The following is a 19,300-nucleotide window of genomic DNA, read 5'->3' as shown; positions in this document are numbered from 1 at the left end:
ATTGGCCATGCTAAATTGCTCCAGTGTGTCCAGGGATGTGTAGGCTAGGTGAATGGGTCAAAGTAAATGCAGGGTAACAGGGAGAGGGTTAGAAGTGGGGAGTGGCTGGGTCTGGGTTGGATACTCTTCTGAGGGTCAGTGCCAACTCAATGAGCTGAAAGGCCACTTTCCAAACTGCAGGGATTCTATGATTCTCTACTAGAACTGGCCATTTAGACCATAAACTCCAGGAGCAGAATTCAGCCCAGAATCTCCTGCTGGTATCTTCCACTATGGAGACAGATGCAAATTACCTATTCATTTGTCCCCCATTACCAATTCTCCAGTCTCATTTTCTAATAGTTCAATGTCCACTTGTGTTTCTCTCTTACCTTTTAGAGACCTAAAAAGCCCCTTGCAATCTTATTACTTGCTAGCTTACCTTCACATTTCATGTTCTCCCTGCACATACAGCATTTTCAATTATCCTCTGCTGGTTTTTAAAGGATTCCCAATGCTCTGGCTTCCCATTAACCTTCACCACATTGGATCATTTTCTTTTGATTTCATGATGTTCCTGACTTCCCTTGTCAGCTATGGTTGACTCCCCTTAGTATGTTGCTTCTTCTTTGAGACGAATTTCTGATGCACCTTCTGAATTATCCCCAGAAACTGCTGCCATTCCTGCCCAGTCTTCCCTGATAGGCTCCTCCCCTTCCAATCAACTCTGGCCAGCTGCTGACTCATGTCTTTGCAGTTAGTTTTACTGAATTGTAATACCATTACATCTGATTCCAGCATCTCCCTCTCAAACTGCAGGGTGAATTGTAGTATCCTTCCACCATTAACATCTGTCTCCTGTGACTGAGCCAATTCTGCATCCATCTTGCCAGTTCACTCCAATACCACCTTCACCTTTTGTACCAGTCTGCCATGAGGGACATCGTCAAAGGCTTTGTTGAAGTCTGCATAGATAACATCATCCACTTTTCCCTCATCAATCATCTTCCACACCTCCTCAAAAAAACTTGATCAAGTTAGTGAGACATGACCTCCCCAGCACAAAACCATGCTGCCTATCGCTAACAAGTCCATTTTCTTATAAATGCGTATAGATCTTGACCCTGCGAATCTTTTGCAATAGGTACCCTACCACCGAGGTGAGACTTTTTGCCATCAATTTAATTTCATTTCTCACTAACAAGGCAACCCCACCCCGTCTGCCTGTCCTTTCGATAAGACGCGTATCCTTGGATATTTTGTTCCCAGCCCTGAACCCCAGGGAGCCATGCCTCTGTAATACCCGCAAACTATACCTGCCATTTACAACCTGCGCTACAAGCTCATTTCTCTTATTTGGTGTACTGCGTGCATTTAAGTACAATACCCTCAGTCCTGCTGCCTCCATTCTTGTAGTTGACCCTTTATCTGCTGACCCTTTAAATTCCTGACCCTTTCCACACTGTCTTATTACTTACTTTGGAAACTTTAATAATCTCTGCTCAGCCCTCCCTGCCTTTATCTTTTCCCAAAATTTTCCATGTAACTGCAGCCCCCTCACAACTATTTAGTTTAAAGATCTATCCACAGCCCTAGTTATGTGATCCTCCAGGACTCTGCTCCCAGCATGATTCAGGTGGAGTCCGTCCCATTGGAACAGCTCCCTCCTTCCCCAGGACTGGTGCCAATAGCCCATAAATTTGAATCCTCTCCCCACACCAATATTTGAGCCACGTTTACCTTTTTAATCTGGGTGACCCTTTGCCAATTTGTACGCGGCTCAGGTAGCAATCCAGAGATTATGATGTTTTTGATTCTGCTTTTGAATTTAGCTCCGAGCTGCTCTTATTCCCTCAGCAGAACCCCTTTCCTCTTTCTATCTATGTCACTGGCATCTATGCGGACCATGACCACTGAATCTTTCCCCTCCCACTCCAAGCTCCTCTGCGGCCCACGAGATATCCTGAACCAATGAAATCCTTCAGCTCCTGGTACTACATGCAAAGGGAAAAGCACACAAGTCCAAGATGTGTTTGCTTCTGAAGCAAACCAACACAAGCCCTATCAGCGATCAATTCACGACAGAAAAGTGCACCTCGCGGATTTACAAAAATTCTAACTAAACAATAACGGAACAGAGACATTTTTTAAATAAAGCCATGATAGATTATCAGAACATGGAGCGCTTGGAGTAACTGCTTGCTGAGGCTGTGATAACATTGTTTGAAAGCAATAAATATTTGGAAAGAGAGAATATAAAAAGAAAATAGGGAAATGGGATTAAGATAGAAAGCTCCAGTTATAGAGCTAGCAAGGTAGTGGGCTAATTACCTACTTTATTTTTAGAAAAAAATTACTCGTTGAAGAACTTCAACACACACGTGTCACTCTAAATGTTGCAATCTTTGTTTGCATAATACAGTCAGATTCAGGCCAAGGTAATGATTGAACAAATGTCAGAAATTCATCAATCTAAAGTTCAGCATTTCAATACTGAAGTGGAGCAGGGACAGTAATGTTATACCAGGGCTGAACAAAGAGATTCTATCCTATTACAAAATGCAATCTTCCTCTGTTTAGGGAAACTTATGCCCTGTAAATTGAAATATTAATAAAATCTAACTGTACTGAAAACATTGCACACCTGTTGTGTTCATCTCATTTCAGTCAATACGAATGAGAGGTCTAAATGCAATGGTACAGTGGGCACACTCCTGCCTTTGACAACCACGGGTTCAAGTCCTACTCCAGAGACATGATCGAGTTCCCAACCACTAAGAAAGTGCTGCACTGTCAGCGATGCTGCTCCTCAGATGAGAACTTAAACTCAAGTGGATGAAACAAGACACTCACTACACACTAGTTGTATAAGAACAGAGGAGTTCTTCCAATGTTCCGATTAATTATTTATCAGCCCCACCTTCATCTGCCTATCGCATTCCCAGCTACCTTCCTCCTCCCCCCTCCCATTTATCTCTCAGCCACCTGGGCCCACCAGTCTCATTCCTGATGAAGAGCTTATGCTTGAAACATCAATTCTCTTGCTCCTCAGATGCTGCTTGACCTGCTGTGCTTTTCCAGCACTACACCCTTCAACTCTTATCTCCAGCATCTGCAGTCCTCACTTTATCCTGCAACCAGCACATGCCAGAGGTCAAGGAAGTAAATGTTTAAGATAGTGGATGGGATGCCTTAAGACCTAGGAGCAGAAATTAGGCTGTTCAGCCCATCGAGTCTGATCAACCACAATTGAATGGTGGAGAAGTTTCTCAACCCCATTCTCCCACTTTCTCCCCATAACCCTTGATCCCTTGACAATTAAGAACCTATCTATCTCAGTCTTAAGTGTAATCAATGACCTGGCCTCCACAGCCTTCTGTGGCAATGAATACCACAGACTCATCTGTCTCTGGCTGAAGAAGTTTCTCCTTATCTCTGTTAAAAAAAAGGTCTGCCTGTGGATCCTAGCCTCTCCGACCAATAGAAACATCTTCCCAACATCCAGTCTTTCTAAGCCATTCAGCATCCAGTAAATTTCAATTAGATCCCCCTTCATCCTTCTAAACTCCATCGAGTATAGATCCAGAACCTTCAAATGTTCCTCATATGTTAAGCTTTTCATTCCTGGGACCATTCTCATGAACCTCATCTGAACCAGCTCCAGGGCCAATACATCCTTCCTGAGATACGGGACCCAAAACTGCACTGAGTACTCCAAATGTGATCTGACTGACCCTTATAGAGCCTCAAGAGGTACATCCCTGCTTTTATATTTTATAAGTCTTATTTAATAAGTCAGCTACTTTGCCCTGTGCATTGAGCTAACTAACTTTGAATGTTTTAAGAATGCTGGGCAAGCCCCTCAATCAAACACCGAATGAAAAGACAGCACAAGCTAACTATAAGGTGGATGTATCTGTGCAAACTGACTGGCATTTTGAAAGTAACTACTGAGCACAAGAATGAGCAATTTTCTGCAATTATTTTTTCACAATTCACGAATGCACCAACATTTTTAAAATTGTACAATTCAGTCTGAATTGTTCTAGCTCTCCCCAAATTGTAGGTTTGTCCCATGGACAGGCCTATAATTTACATCAACAAAGCAAAGCCCTCTCATTCAGGCATCCATCAGCAAATAATCGAATATTGGTTGTGCAAACCATTCAACAGTCACAATGAGTGAAGCACTTTGCACTCGACTGGGCAAAGATTGCAGTTCAACTCCATCGTCAGATAAGTTTTTTTTCTCCACAAACAAATCATTTCCTCCCCTATTTTCTATACTGTATAGATGAACGTCTGACCAAGTGCCAATTGTGCATGATTGGCCTTTGTTCACTGGGATCATGACTGAAGCCCTAAGGGGACGCTAAGGGCCATCAGAGGATTATTCAATCCCATCAATCTGGATTAGATATACATTCAAGGCTGGCAAGTGAAATTTAAGTGTCTCATCCCCTGTCCTGAAAATTGAAGATGTGTTACTTTTAATACTCTTGGTTCAGCTAGATACAGGGCTGTTTGATGAGATTACTTTTGACTTTGATTTGATTTATTGTTGTCACATGTACCTAGGTACAGTGAAAGTTTTGTTTTGCGCGCAGTTCAGGCAAATCAGCCCGTATAAAGTGCACTAAGGTAATAGAACTGAGCGAGGAATACAATGTTATGGCTCAGAGAAATCACAGAGTGAGATCTACATTTAAATTTAAAATTTGAGAGGTCCATTCAGAAGTCTGATAACAGCAGGGAAGAAACTGTTCTTGAATCTTTTGGTATGTGTGTTTAAGCTTGTGTACCTTGGACACTATCCAAACACCCAAGACAAACCCTGCCCCAATGCATCAAAGTGCAGCGTGCAGTATAGGTGACAATTGGGACAATCAGCCACCCCCTTACCTGGATGTGCTGAGACACATGTTCATCAAATTTCTCTTGATTTTTGAATCCCCGGTCGCAGGTGTCACAATAGTGTGTGTATACTGGCTCTTTTTTCCTTTTCTGCTTTTGGAAATCAATTCAGAAATACAAATTGGTTAATTGGCTAGCCCCATGTTACAACAAACCATAGAGTACAGCTTCTGGGCTCAATGTTATGGTTCAGTTTAATACTCTCAACTGGGGACAATGAAAACCATTATTTGTAATGAAAAATTAAACAGCCATTATAACACAAAACAAAATTCCAGAAACAAGGCAGATTCCTGAATCTTGCGGCACAACCATATAAATGTGTTGAACAAGTATGTTTTGTGTACAGTATATAACATGCTAAAATATCAATGAGTGCAAGTTCAAAATATAGCCTCCCTATCTCTTCTGCCTTCAAGCTTTGGCCATTTTTAACCTTAAATCTAAAGGTTGAGGAGGCTTTGGAGAGGGTGCAAAAGAGGTTTACCAGGCTGTTGCCTGGATTGGAGTGTATTATAGGTCGGAGATGTACAGCACGGAAACAAATCCTGCAGTCCTACTTGCCATGCCAATATCAGATATCCTAAATTAATCTAGTCCCATTTGCCAGCATTGGGCCCCTATCCCTCTTAACCCTTCCTATTCATATATCAACCCAGAAGCCTTTTAAATGTTGTAATTGTACCCGCCTCCACCACTTCCTCTAGCAGCTCATTTTATACATACACCACTCTCTGCATGAAAATGTTACACCTCAGATCCTTTTTAAATCTTTTCCCTTTCACTTTAAACCTATGTCTTCTAGTTTTGGAATCCCCTACCCTGGGTAAAAAGACTTGGTTATTCACCCTATCCATTATCCTCATGATTTTATAAACCTCTATAAGGCCACCCCTCAGTCTCCAATGCTCCAGGGAAAATAACCCCAGTCCACTCAGCCTCTCCCTTTAGTTCAAACCTTCTAATCCTGGCAACATTCTTGCATATCTTTTTTGAACCATTTCAAGTTCTACAGCAGTGAAACTAGATTTAAATGCAGGATTCCAAAGGTAGCTGCACAAACTTGGATTGTTTTCATTAGAGTATCTGAGGCCGAGAAGTCACCTAAGAGAAGTCTATAGTTGAGACGCAAGGATAAAGTGGATGGTTGGAAATTTTTTCCGGCATGAAAATGTCAAATACTAGGGACATACTTTTAAGATGAGGAGAGAAAAGTTGAAAAGAGATACACGAGGAAAGTTTTCTCACACCAACTGTGGTAGTTGCTGGAACATGCTGCCAGGGCAAAGTGGTCAACAATTTTAAGAGGCATTTATAAAGACACACAAACAGACAGGGTTTGGAGGGATACAGACCACATATAGACAGACACAATTAGTTTAGAATGGCATTATGGTTGGCACAGCCATGGTGGGCCAAAGGGCCTGTTCCTGTGCTGTTCTACTTGCTATACGTTCAACACTTCAGTGAAGCACTGAGATTACCACATTGTCACATATGCCATCTCACAAATGTTAAACAGACACCCATCTCTATCTGTCGGGCTATACGGAAAAAAGCTTATGGCATTATTCTAGGAGCAACAGATGAGTTCTTCTGACCAACACTGCTCCTACCACTAAAAAAATGTTTGAGCTGCTGACTCATTTTTGTTGGGTTTTGCTGTGCCCAAAATGGATGCCATATTGGCATGACAGGGACTGCGATTCAAAGGTTGTTAATTGGCTGTGAAGCATTTTAAACATCTTGAGGATGCAAAAGGCACTATATAAATGCAAGTTCTTTTTGTGGTATCTTGCATTGTTTTAGCCAATTGGGTAGGCTCCAAGACAAGTCCAAATGACCAGAGGAGGAGGATATCTCTCATTCTCAAAAGTGGGTGGCCTGCTCAAACTAAACGAGCTGCAAGGAGTAGCAGAACTGAAATGTTGAGTATAAAATTACCTTGTGTTTTCTGGAGTTATCTTGATTGGTGTTTGGAGACCACTGATTTGAAGCCTGTTGGTATGGCCACTGTTGGTTACAGTTACCTGGTTTGGATTTACAAATAAGTTGTGTTAAGGTGGTGAGTGAAAAAAACATTTGGCCTAAAAATAATTAATCGCTAGATATTAAAAGAGCAGCTGTACCATATACAAACTCAAGCCATCAGCCAAGTTTATTCATAGAGTCATTAAGCATGGAAACAGACTCTTTGGTCCAACTATTCCATGCTGAACATCATCCCAAACTAAACTAGTCCCATCTGCCTGCTCCTGGCACATATTCCTGCAAACCTTTCTTATTCATGTACTTGTCAGAGTAGAAATCAAAGCAGAAACTTATTATTGGAGGCTCAATTAAATCTATTCAATCTTTCAAGTAGGCAATTCGTGCATGCAAATGACGACTTAAACTGACAGCCATCTAAAATGAGCCAATAGACAGACTCTGGAGTACTGCCTGAGAAGAATCTGGATTAAATTCAGAATTTTTGAAATGATCAAAATTACTTCTATATATGAATTTTCCTAACACTTAAGTGGCTTGAAACAGTGAGGTTGTGTTTTATAACTAACACACTTGTGAACACAAGTGACCATTATATATTGACACCTTGTGACAAATGCTTGGACACACCAGCTATGCTGCCAGTTTATAATTTTATACCATTCACATTCTGCCACTGCATCAGAAAACAAAATACCAGTAAGATATTCACCAGTAACATTAATTAGAGACAAATACATATCTGTGGCATTACTGTTCTGAAATAATATAACTTTACAAATCCACTCTGATCGTCTCCAGTTAAGAGTTAGCCACCAATGGCTTTACGGATGAGTATTTATTCTAAATCTTACATTTTCACTAACAATGCTCAATAACTAGTCTAATGCCGGATTTAATCCTTTATGAATACAGATGTGACATTAACAAATCTCCAGATTAAAAGTACTGCATCTAGTATGCAGCTACCATTCTTGCTTCCTAACAGTTTCCAAATCGCCATGAGCAATGCCTTAGATGTTGTATTGGAGAAGGTTTCCCAAGGAGCTGTTTCTCTAATTCTAATTCCCATGGATTCGTAACTCAAACTTGCCCGATTCACAAGGATAGTTCCAAGGGTAAGGACCGTGTACGGAGATGGACTGGAGTAGTTAGGTCTGTTTCCGTTGGAGAAAAGGCAGCTGAAGTGAAATTTGATAGAGGCATTCAAAATCATGAAGGGTCCGTATGGACGATTTAGGGAGAGACTGATCTCACTCGTGAAAGGACTGGGAACAAGAGGGCACTGATTTTAAAAAAGGCAATAGCAACAAAAATGACAAGGGGGGGGGGGTAAAAAGCTTTATTACTCAACAAGTGGCTAAGACAGCGTGGAAACAGCAAGAAGGAGATTAAATCAGGACTGTTATGTGAAAAAGAACAGTGTGCAGGGGAGAAGGCGAGAGAGAGTGGTATTGGGTGAACTGCAAATCGGGAGGGGGACTGCAGAATCGATGATCCGAACAGACACCTTTTGCAACGAGCGGGGGAGTGTTTTTACCCTGAAGCTGGCGGCTGTTGCTGCTGTGACAGGCCGTTAGCCAGGACGAGGGGCGCTGCCCAGCCCCCATTCCCCAGGGCGGTCCGGACCAGGACGGCGCTCCCCCGTTCCAGGGGGGCGGCTGCCAAGCCACAGGCGGCGGCGCGAAAACCGGAGGCCGCAGCAGCCGAACCGGAGGATTGAAAACAGGCGGCGGGTAACATCCGGACTCGCTCATCCCTGAGTAGACAAGTTCTTCCGCCGTTTCAATCGGCCGTCGCGCTCACCATGTGCCGGCGCTTCATTTAGACGTCACACACACACGCCTGTGCGCAGGCAAGGCCGCGACTCTGGTCCTCCCAAACACTGGGAGGACCATGAGATTGAGCGAGGAGGGCTCCATCTTGGTGCGGTTGTTGCCAGTGCGAAGGAGGAGCGTTGGAAGCGGGTTGAGGGGGAAGGCTGGTCGTCCGTTTCGCCGTCGATTCGATGCCGCTTTCTGACGGGAGCTCCGGCCTGCGGCGGTGGTGAGATTGTCGTCGGGGATTGTGTTGACAGGAGGGAGGCCGACCCACCGGACGGTGCGCCATGTCGGTGGCGGAGGAGGCGCCGCTGATCGGGCCCGCGCTGCCCCCCGGGTACAGGCCGGTGAACAGCCGAGCGCAACGCGCCGAGTATCCGCGGCGCCCCGTAGCGCCCTTCGACCAGACAGGTACGGACTCCCGGCGCCTCACAAACAGACCCTGCGTTCCCCCCTCGACCCCAACCCGCACACACTGACCCCGCCCAGCGCACTGACCTCCCGTCCTGACCCCGCCCCCAACCCGACCACCTGCCCTGTCCCCGCCCCAACACACTGACCCCGCACCCAGCGCACTGACATCCCGCCCTGACCCCGCCCCCAACACTCTGACCCCGCCCCCCAACACTCTGACCCCGCCCCCAACACTCTGACCCCGCCCCCCAACACTCTGACCCCGCCCCCCAACACTCTGACCCCGCCCCCCAACACTCTGACCCCGCCCCCCAACACTCTGACCCCGCCCCCCAACACTCTGACCCCGCCCCCCAACACTCTGACCCCGCCCCCCAACACTCTGACCCCGCCCCCCAACACTCTGACCCCGCCCCCCAACTCTCTGACCCCGCCCCCCCAACTCTCTGACCCCGCCCCCCCAACTCTCTGACCCCGCCCCCCCAACTCTCTGACCCCGCCCCCCCAACACTCTGACCCCGCCCCCCCAACACTCTGACCCCGCCCCCCCCAACACTCTGACCCCGCCCCCCCCAACACTCTGACCCCGCCCCCCCAACACTCTGACCCCGCCCCCCCCAACACTCTGACCCCGCCCCCCCCAACACTCTGACCCCGCCCCCCCCAACACTCTGACCCCGCCCCCCCAACACTCTGACCCCGCCCCCCCAACACTCTGACCCCGCCCCCCCAACACTCTGACCCCGCCCCCCCAACACTCTGACCCCGCCCCCCCAACACTCTGACCCCGCCCCCCCAACACTCTGACCCCGCCCCCCCAACACTCTGACCCCGCCCCCCCAACACTCTGACCCCGCCCCCCCAACACTCTGACCCCGCCCCCCCAACACTCTGACCCCGCCCCCAACACTGACCTCCTGCACTGACCCCGCCCCCCACACTAAACTACCACACACAATCTTCCCCACACTGACGCCCCCCCCGACAGAATGACCCACACTGTCCCCCGGACATAATCCCCTCCATACTGACCCCCCACAGACGTTGACCCCATCTGCACACAATCATCACCACACTAACCCCTCCTTTACCACACCCACAGACACCCCCCCCCACACTGACCTTCCCTTTCCACTCCACCTCCTTCCAGTTCACCCCAAACTGATCCCCTTGTTATGGACAAAGCCAGACCACTCAAACATTCTTAAGCAGGCAGCTCAGACCATAGCTTTGCAAATTGATTCAGTAAGTGTACAGTAAAAATTACCAAGGTTAAGATGGCTAGATTGACTACTAGATTTTAAAACAGACAAAGAATTATTCACAAAATTACACAATGAAACACAAATAATAGAATAAAGATCTCCTATAGAACTAAGTCTATCCAGCAAGACTTAATTATGCTGTTCCAAATATACACAACAGTCCCAAGAAGCAAACTCCTTTTAAAAACCAGTATAAATGGATGAACATGCTTCCAGGTTGAAGTTGCAGGGCAGAAGAGAGAGAGTTTGCACACAGCACCTTGTTGAACTTCCAACCAGTTCAAGGCTGAACTGAAACTGCTCAGCTCGGCGAGCTAGAAAACTGACCACTCCCCTCTCTGTATACAGGCCACTTCAAAACATTGGCCTGAAATCTCATCTGTTTGCAAAAGGCCTCTCAAAATCCTTTTTTCTCTCTACTAAACCAGACTGAAATGAGCCAGGCCCGGTTTATTGTCCCTCTGAAAAAATATTAAGGACAGAATCTCCTTGAGCCAAGGAACAGCTTTTAGAAAGAAAAGGGACCAGCTTTGTGACACACTCATTCCACCAACTTCCACACTGAACTCCTTTAACAACCCCCAATGACCCCCTTTTCACCTGCTCCACAATGACCTCCCCTTCCACCCCACTCCACACTGACCCCCCCTTCCATCCACACCCACACTGACCCCCCTTCCATCCATGTCCACACTGACCTCCCCTTCCACCCCACACCAACACCCACACTGACCTCCCCTTCCACCCCACCCCACACTGACCCCCCCTTCCACACCACCCCACACTGACCCCCCCTTCCACACCACCCCACACTGACCTCCCTTTCCACCCCACACCCACACTGACCTCCTCTTCCACACCTCACCCACACTGACCCCCCCCTTCCACACCACCCCACACTGACCTCCCCTTCCACCCCACACCCACACTGACCTCCTCTTCCACCCCACACCCACACTGACCTCCCCACCCCCACACAGACATCCCTTCACCCCCACCTCCACACTGACCTCCCTTCACCCCCACCCCCAAACTGACCTCCCCTTCTACCCCACCTCAAACTGATCACCCCTTCCACCCCACACCCACACAGACCTCCCCTTCCACCCCACACCCACACAGACCTCCCCTTCCACCCCACACTGAATTCCCTTCACCCCACCCCCACACTGACCTCATCTTCCACTCCATACCCACAGTGACCTCCCCTTCCACTCCACCCCCACACTCACCTCCCCTTCCACCCCACCCCCACACTCACCTCCCCTTCACCCCCACCCCCACACTCACCTCCCCTTCCACCCCACCCCCACACTCACCTCCCCTTCCACCCCACCCCCACTGACCTCACCTTCCACTCCATACCCACAGTGACCTCCCCTTCCACCCCACCCCCACACTCACCTCCCCTTCCACCCCACCCCCACTGACCTCACCTTCCACTCCATACCCACAGTGACCTCCCCTTCCACTCCACGCCCACACTCACCTCCCCTTCACCCCCACCCCCACACTCACCTCCCCTTCACCCCCACCCCCACACTCACCTCCCCTTCTACCCCACCTCAAACTGATCACCCCTTCCACCCCACAATCACACAGACCTCCCTTTCCACCCCACACCCACACAGACCTCCCCTTCCACCCCACACCCACACAGACCTCCCCTTCCACCCCACCCCCACACTCACCTCCCCTTCCACCCCACCCCCACTGACCTCACCTTCCACTCCATACCCACAGTGACCTCCCCTTCCACTCCACGCCCACACTCACCTCCCCTTCACCCCCACCCCCACACTCACCTCCCCCACACTCACCTCCCCTTCACCCCCACCCCCACACTCACCTCCCCTTCACCCCCACCCCCACACTCACCTCCCTTCACCCCACCCCCACACTCACCTCCCCTTCCACCCCACCCCCACTGACCTCACCTTCCACTCCATACCCACAGTGACCTCCCCTTCCACTCCACGCCCACACTCACCTCCCCTTCACCCCCACCCCCACACTCACCTCCCCTTCACCCCCACCCCCACACTCACCTCCCCTTCACCCCCACCCCCACACTCACCTCCCCTTCACCCCCACCCCCACACTCACCTCCCCTTCCACTCCACGCCCACACTCACCTCCCCTTCACCCCCACCCCCACCCCCACACTCACCTCCCTTCACCCCACCCCTACACAGACCTCCCCTTCCACCCCACCCCCACACTGACCCCCCCTCCACCCCACCCCCACACTGACCCCCGCTTCCACTCCACCCCACACTGACTCCCTCCTTCCACTCCATCCCCACACTGACCTCCCCTTCCACCGCACACCCACACTGACCTCCCCATCCCCACACTGACCCCCCGTCAACCCCACTCCCACACTGACCTCCCCTTCCACCCCACCCCCATACTGACTCCTCTTCAATCCCACCCCCACACTGACCTCCTCTTCCAACCCTCACCCACACTCACCTCCCCTTCCAACCCACCCCCACACTGACCTCCCCTTCAACCCCAACCCCACATTGACATCCTCTTCCACACCACCCCACACTGACCTCCCCTTCAACCCCACACCCACACTGACCTCCTCTTCCACCCCACACCCACACTTACCTCCCCACCCCCACACTGGCCTCCCTTCACCCCCACCTCTACACTTGCCTCCCTTCACCCCCACAACCACACAGACCTCCCCTTCCACCCAACTCACACTGACCCCCCCCTCCACCCCACCCCCACACTGATCTCCTCTTCCACCCCAACCCCCACTGACCTCCCTTCACCCCCACACTGACTTCCCTTCACCTCTAACCCCACACTGACCTCCCCTTCCACCTCACCTCAAACTGACCACCCCTTCAAGCCCACCCCCACATTAACCTCCCATTCCAGCCCACCCCCACACTGACCCCGCTTCTACCCCACCCTCCAACTGACCTCCTCTTCCACCCCACACACACAGTGACCTCCCCTTCCACTCCACGCCCACACTGACCTCACCCCCACCCCACACCTACACTGACCCCACTCCACCCCACTCCAACACTGACCCCCCCTTCCTATCCACCCCACACTGACTCCCTCCTTCCACACCACCCCCACACTGACCTCCCCTTCTACCCCACCTCAAACTGATCACCCCTTCCACCCCACACCCACACAGACCTCCCCTTCCACCCAACTCACACTGACCCCCCCCCTCCACCCCACCACCACACTGATCTCCTCTTCCACCCCAACCCCCACTGACCTCCCTTCACCCCCACACTGACTTCCCTTCACCCCTACCCCCACACTGACCTCATCTTCCACTCCACCTCAAACTGACCACCCCTTCCACCACACACCGACACTGACCTTCCCTTCCACACAACCTCACAATGACCCACACTGACCTCCCCTTCCACCCCACCCCCTCACTGACCACCTCTTCTATCCCACCCCCACACTGACCACCTCTTCTATCCCACCCCCACACTGACCTCCCCTTCTATCCCACCCCCACACTAACCTCCCCTTCTATCCCACCCCCACACTGACCTCCCCTTCCAGCCCACCCCCACACTGACCCCCCCTTCCACCCTTCACCCACACTGACCTCCGCTTTCACCCCTCACCCTCACTGACCTCCCCCTTCCACCCCACCCCCACACTGACCTCCCCTTCTACCCCACCCCCACACTGACCTCCCCTTCTACCCCACCCCCACACTGACCTCCCCTTCCAGCCCACCCCCACACTGACCTCCCCTTCCACCCCACCCCCACACTGACCTCCCCTTCCACCCCACCCCCACACTGACCTCCCCTTCCACCCTTCACCCACACTGACCTCCCCCTTCCACCCCACCCCCAAACTGACCTCCCCTTCCACCCCACCCCCACACTGACCTCCCCTTCCACCCCACCCCCACACTGACCTCCCTTTCCACCCCACCCCCACACTGATCTCCCCTTCCACCCCACCTCAAACTGACCTCCCTCCCCTTCCACACAACCTCACAATGACCCACACTGACCCTCCCCTTCCAGCCAGCCCCCACACTGTCCTCCCCCTTCCACCCCACCCCCACACTGACCTCCTCTTCCACCCCTCACCCACACTGACCTCCCCACCCCCACACTGACTTCTCTTCACCCCTACCCCCACACTGACCTCATCTTCCACCCCACCACAAACTGACCACCCCACCCCCACACTGACCTCCCCTTCCACCCTTCACCAACACAGACCTCCCCTTCCAGCCCACCCCCACACTGACCTTCCCATTCCAGCCCGCCCCCACACTGACCTCCCGCACTGACCCCGCCCCCACACCGACCTCCCGCACTGACCTCGCCCCCACACCGACCTCCCGCACTGACCTCGCCCCCACACCGACCTCCCGCCCCAACCCCGCCCCCACACCGACCTCCCGCCCCGCCCCGCCCCCACACCGACCTCCCGCACTGACCCCGCCCCCACACCGACCTCCCGCCCCAACCCCGCCCCCACACCGACCTCCCGCCCCAACCCTGCCCCCACACCGACCTCCCGCACTGACCCCGCCCCCACACCGACCTCCCGCCCCAACCCCGCCCCCACACCGACCTCCCGCCCCAACCCCACCCCCACACTGACCTCCCGCACTGACCCCGCCCCCACACCGACCTCCCGCCCCAACCCCGCCCCCACACCAACCTCCCGCACTGCCCCGCCCCCACACCGACCTCCCGCACTGACCCCGCCCCCACACCGACCTCCCGCCCCAACCCCGCCCCCACAACAACCTCGCCACCCAACGACCTCGCCCCCGACACCAACTCCCGCACTGACCCCTGCCCCCCAAACCGTCCTCCCGCACTGACCCCGCCCCCAACACTGACCCCGCCCCCACACTAAACTACCACACACAATCTTCCCCACACTGACGCCCCCCCCGACAGAATGACCCCACACTGCCCCCCGGACATAATCCCCTCCATACTGACCCCCCACAGACGTTGACCCCATCTGCACACAATCATCACCACACTAACCCCTCCTTTACCACACCCACAGACACCCCCCCACACTGACCTTCCCTTTCCACTCCACCTCCTTCCAGTTCACCCCAAACTGATCCCCTTGTTATGGACAAAGCCAGACCACTCAAACATTCTTAAGCAGGCAGCTCAGACCATAGCTTTGCAAATTGATTCAGTAAGTGTACAGTAAAAATTACCAAGGTTAAGATGGCTAGATTGACTACTAGATTTTAAAACAGACAAAGAATTATTCACAAAATTACACAATGAAACACAAATAATAGAATAAAGATCTCCTATAGAACTAAGTCTATCCAGCGAGACTTAATTATGCTGTTCCAAATATACACAACAGTCCCAAGAAGCAAACTCCTTTTAAAAACCAGTATAAATGGATGAACATGCTTCCAGGTTGAAGTTGCAGGGCAGAAGAGAGAGAGTTTGCACACAGCACCTTGTTGAACTTCCAACCAGTTCAAGGCTGAACTGAAACTGCTCAGCTCGGCGAGCTAGAAAACCGACCACTCCCCTCTCTGTATACAGGCCACTTCAAAACATTGGCCTGAAATCTCATCTGTTTGCAAAAGGCCTCTCAAAATCCTTTTTTCTCTCTACGAAACCAGACTGAAATGAGCCAGGCCCGGTTTATTGTCCCTCTGAAAAAATATTAAGGACAGAATCTCCTTGAGCCAAGGAACAGCTTTTAGAAAGAAAAGGGACCAGCTTTGTGACACACTCATTCCACCAACTTCCACACTGAACTCCTTTAACAACCCCCAATGACCCCCTTTTCACCTGCTCCACAATGACCTCCCCTTCCACCCCACTCCACACTGACCCCCCCTTCCATCCACACCCACACTGACCCCCCTTCCATCCATGTCCACACTGACCTCCCCTTCCACCCCACACCAACACCCACACTGACCTCCCCTTCCACCCCACCCCACACTGACCTCCCCTTCCACCCCACACCCACACTGACCTCCTCTTCCACACCTCACCCACACTGACCCCCCCTTCCACACCACCCCACACTGACCTCCCCTTCCACCCCACACCCACACTGACCTCCTCTTCCACCCCACACCCACACTGACCTCCCCACCCCCACACAGACCTCCCTTCACCCCCACCTCCACACTGACCTCCCTTCACCCCCACCCCCAAACTGACCTCCCCTTCTACCCCACCTCAAACTGATCACCCCTTCCACCCCACACCCACACAGACCTCCCCTTCCACCCCACACTGACTTCCCTTCACCCCACCCCCACACTGACCTCATCTTCCACTCCATACCCACAGTGACCTCCCCTTCCACTCCACGCCCACACTCACCTCCCCTTCACCCCCACCCCCACACTCACCTCCCCTTCACCCCCACCCCCACACTCACCTCCCTTCACCCCACCCCCACACTCACCTCCCCTTCCACCCCACCCCCACTGACCTCACCTTCCACTCCATACCCACAGTGACCTCCCCTTCCACTCCACGCCCACACTCACCTCCCCTTCACCCCCACCCCCACACTCACCTCCCTTCACCCCACCCCTACACAGACCTCCCCTTCCACCCCACCCCCACACTGACCCCCCCTCCACCCCACCCCCACACTGACCCCCGCTTCCACTCCACCCCACACTGACTCCCTCCTTCCACTCCACCCCCACACTGACCTCCCCTTCCACCGCACACCCACACTGACCTCCCCATCCCCACACTGACCCCCCGTCAACCCCACTCCCACACTGACCTCCCCTTCCACCCCACCCCCATACTGACTCCTCTTCAATCCCACCCCCACACTGACCTCCTCTTCCAACCCTCACCCACACTGACCTCCCCTTCCACCCCACCCCCACACTGACCTCCTCTTCCACACCTCACCCACACTGACCCCCACTTCCACCCAAACCCAAACTGACCTCCCCCTTCCAACCCACCCCCACACTGACCTCCCCTTCAACCCCAACCCCACATTGACATCCTCTTCCACACCACCCCACACTGACCTCCCCTTCAACCCCACACCCACACTGACCTCCTCTTCCACCCCACACCCACACTTACCTCCCCACCCCCACACTGGCCTCCCTTCACCCCCACCTCTACACTTGCCTCCCTTCACCCCCACAACCACACAGACCTCCCCTTCCACCCAACTCACACTGACCCCCCCCTCCACCCCACCCCCACACTGATCTCCTCTTCCACCCCAACCCCCACTGACCTCCCTTCACCCCCACACTGACTTCCCTTCACCTCTAACCCCACACTGACCTCCCCTTCCACCTCACCTCAAACTGACCACCCCTTCCAGCCCACCCCCACATTAACCTCCCATTCCAGCCCACCCCCACACTGACCCCGCTTCTACCCCACCCTCCAACTGACCTCCTCTTCCACCCCACACACACAGTGACCTCCCCTTCCACTCCACGCCCACACTGACCTCACCCCCACCCCACACCTACACTGACCCCACTCCACCCCACTCCAACAATGACCCCCCCCTTCCTATCCACCCCACACTGACTCCCTCCTTCCACTCCACCCCCACACTGACCTCCCCTTCTACCCCACCTCAAACTGATCACCCCTTCCACCCCACACCCACACAAACCTCCCCTTCCACCCAACTCACACTGACCCCCCCCCTCCACCCCACCACCACACTGATCTCCTCTTCCACCCCAACCCCCACTGACCTCCCTTCACCCCCACACTGACTTCCCTTCACCCCTACCCCCACACTGACCTCATCTTCCACCCCACCTCAAACTGACCACCCCTTCCACCACAAACCGACACTGACCTTCCCTTCCACACAACCTCACAATGACCCACACTGACCTCCCCTTCCACCCCACCCCCTCACTGACCACCTCTTCTATCCCACCCCCACACTGACCACCTCTTCTATCCCACCCCCACACTGACCTCCCCTTCTATCCCACCCCCACACTAACCTCCCATTCTATCCCACCCCCACACTGACCTCCCCTTCCAGCCCACCCCCACACTGACCTCCCCTTCCAGCCCACCCCCACACTGACCCCCCCTTCCACCCTTCACCCACACTGACCTCCGCTTTCACCCCTCACCCTCACTGACCTCCCCCTTCCACCCCACCCCCACACTGACCTCCCCACCCCCACACTGACCTCCCCTTCTACCCCACCCCCACACTGACCTCCCCTTCTACCCCACCCCCACACTGACCTCCCCTTCCAGCCCACCCCCACACTGACCTCCCCTTCCACCCCACCCCCACACTGACCTCCCCTTCCACCCTTCACCCACACTGACCTCCCCCTTCCACCCCACCCCCAAACTGACCTCCCCTTCCACCCCACCCCCACACTGACCTCCCCTTCCACCCCACCCCCACACTGACCTCCCCTTCCACCCTTCACCCACACTGACCTCCCCCTTCCACCCCACCCCCAAACTGACCTCCCCTTCCACCCCACCCCCAAACTGACCTCCCCTTCCACCCCACCCCCACACTGACCTCCCTTTCCACCCCACCCCCACACTGATCTCCCCTTCCACCCCACCCCCACACTGATCTCCCCTTCCACCCCACCTCAAACTGACCTCCCTCCCCTTCCACACAACCTCACAATGACCCACACTGACCCTCCCCTTCCAGCCAGCCCCCACACTGTCCTCCCCCTTCCACCCCACCCCCACACTGACCTCCTCTTCCACCCCTCACCCACACTGACCTCCCCACCCCCACACTGACTTCTCTTCACCCCTACCCCCACACTGACCTCATCTTCCACCCCACCACAAACTGACCACCCCACCCCCACACTGACCTCCCCTTCCACCCTTCACCAACACAGACTTCCCCTTCCAGCCCACCCCCACACTGACCTTCCCATTCCAGCCC

General features: G+C 53.1%; 2 protein-coding genes across 3 annotated transcripts in view; one reads left to right on the top strand and one right to left on the bottom strand.

Annotated features, from left to right (window-relative positions):
* The window catches only part of nufip1 (nuclear FMR1 interacting protein 1), a 47,366-nt gene extending 38,549 nt beyond the window's left edge, over window positions 1-8,817 (bottom strand). The window contains exons 1-3 of one of the 2 annotated variants that reach the window (XM_087993057.1): window positions 8,423-8,817; window positions 6,838-6,923; window positions 4,882-4,986 (exon numbers count right to left, since the gene is read on the bottom strand). In XM_087993057.1, coding sequence (XP_087849183.1) covers window positions 4,882-4,986; window positions 6,838-6,923; window positions 8,423-8,639 — 408 coding nt within the window. In that variant the 5' untranslated portion in view covers window positions 8,640-8,817. The remainder of the gene's footprint in view (window positions 1-4,881; window positions 4,987-6,837; window positions 6,924-8,422) is intronic. The other variant, XM_087993058.1, reaches the window with a different exon arrangement.
* Window positions 8,818-8,850: 33 nt separating this feature from the next.
* gpalpp1 (GPALPP motifs containing 1) overlaps window positions 8,851-19,300 on the top strand; it is a 63,372-nt gene continuing 52,922 nt past the window's right edge. The window contains exon 1 of the mRNA XM_087993059.1: window positions 8,851-9,113. Coding sequence (XP_087849185.1) covers window positions 8,990-9,113 — 124 coding nt within the window. The 5' untranslated portion in view covers window positions 8,851-8,989. The remainder of the gene's footprint in view (window positions 9,114-19,300) is intronic.

The sequence above is a fragment of the Chiloscyllium plagiosum genome, unplaced genomic scaffold (assembly GCF_037043375.1).
Source record: "Chiloscyllium plagiosum isolate Xiang-an unplaced genomic scaffold, Cpla_swu_hap1 HiC_scaffold_12, whole genome shotgun sequence".
NCBI classification, from domain to species: Eukaryota; Metazoa; Chordata; class Chondrichthyes; order Orectolobiformes; family Hemiscylliidae; genus Chiloscyllium; species Chiloscyllium plagiosum.
This window is presented reverse-complemented; position numbering and strand designations above follow the sequence as displayed.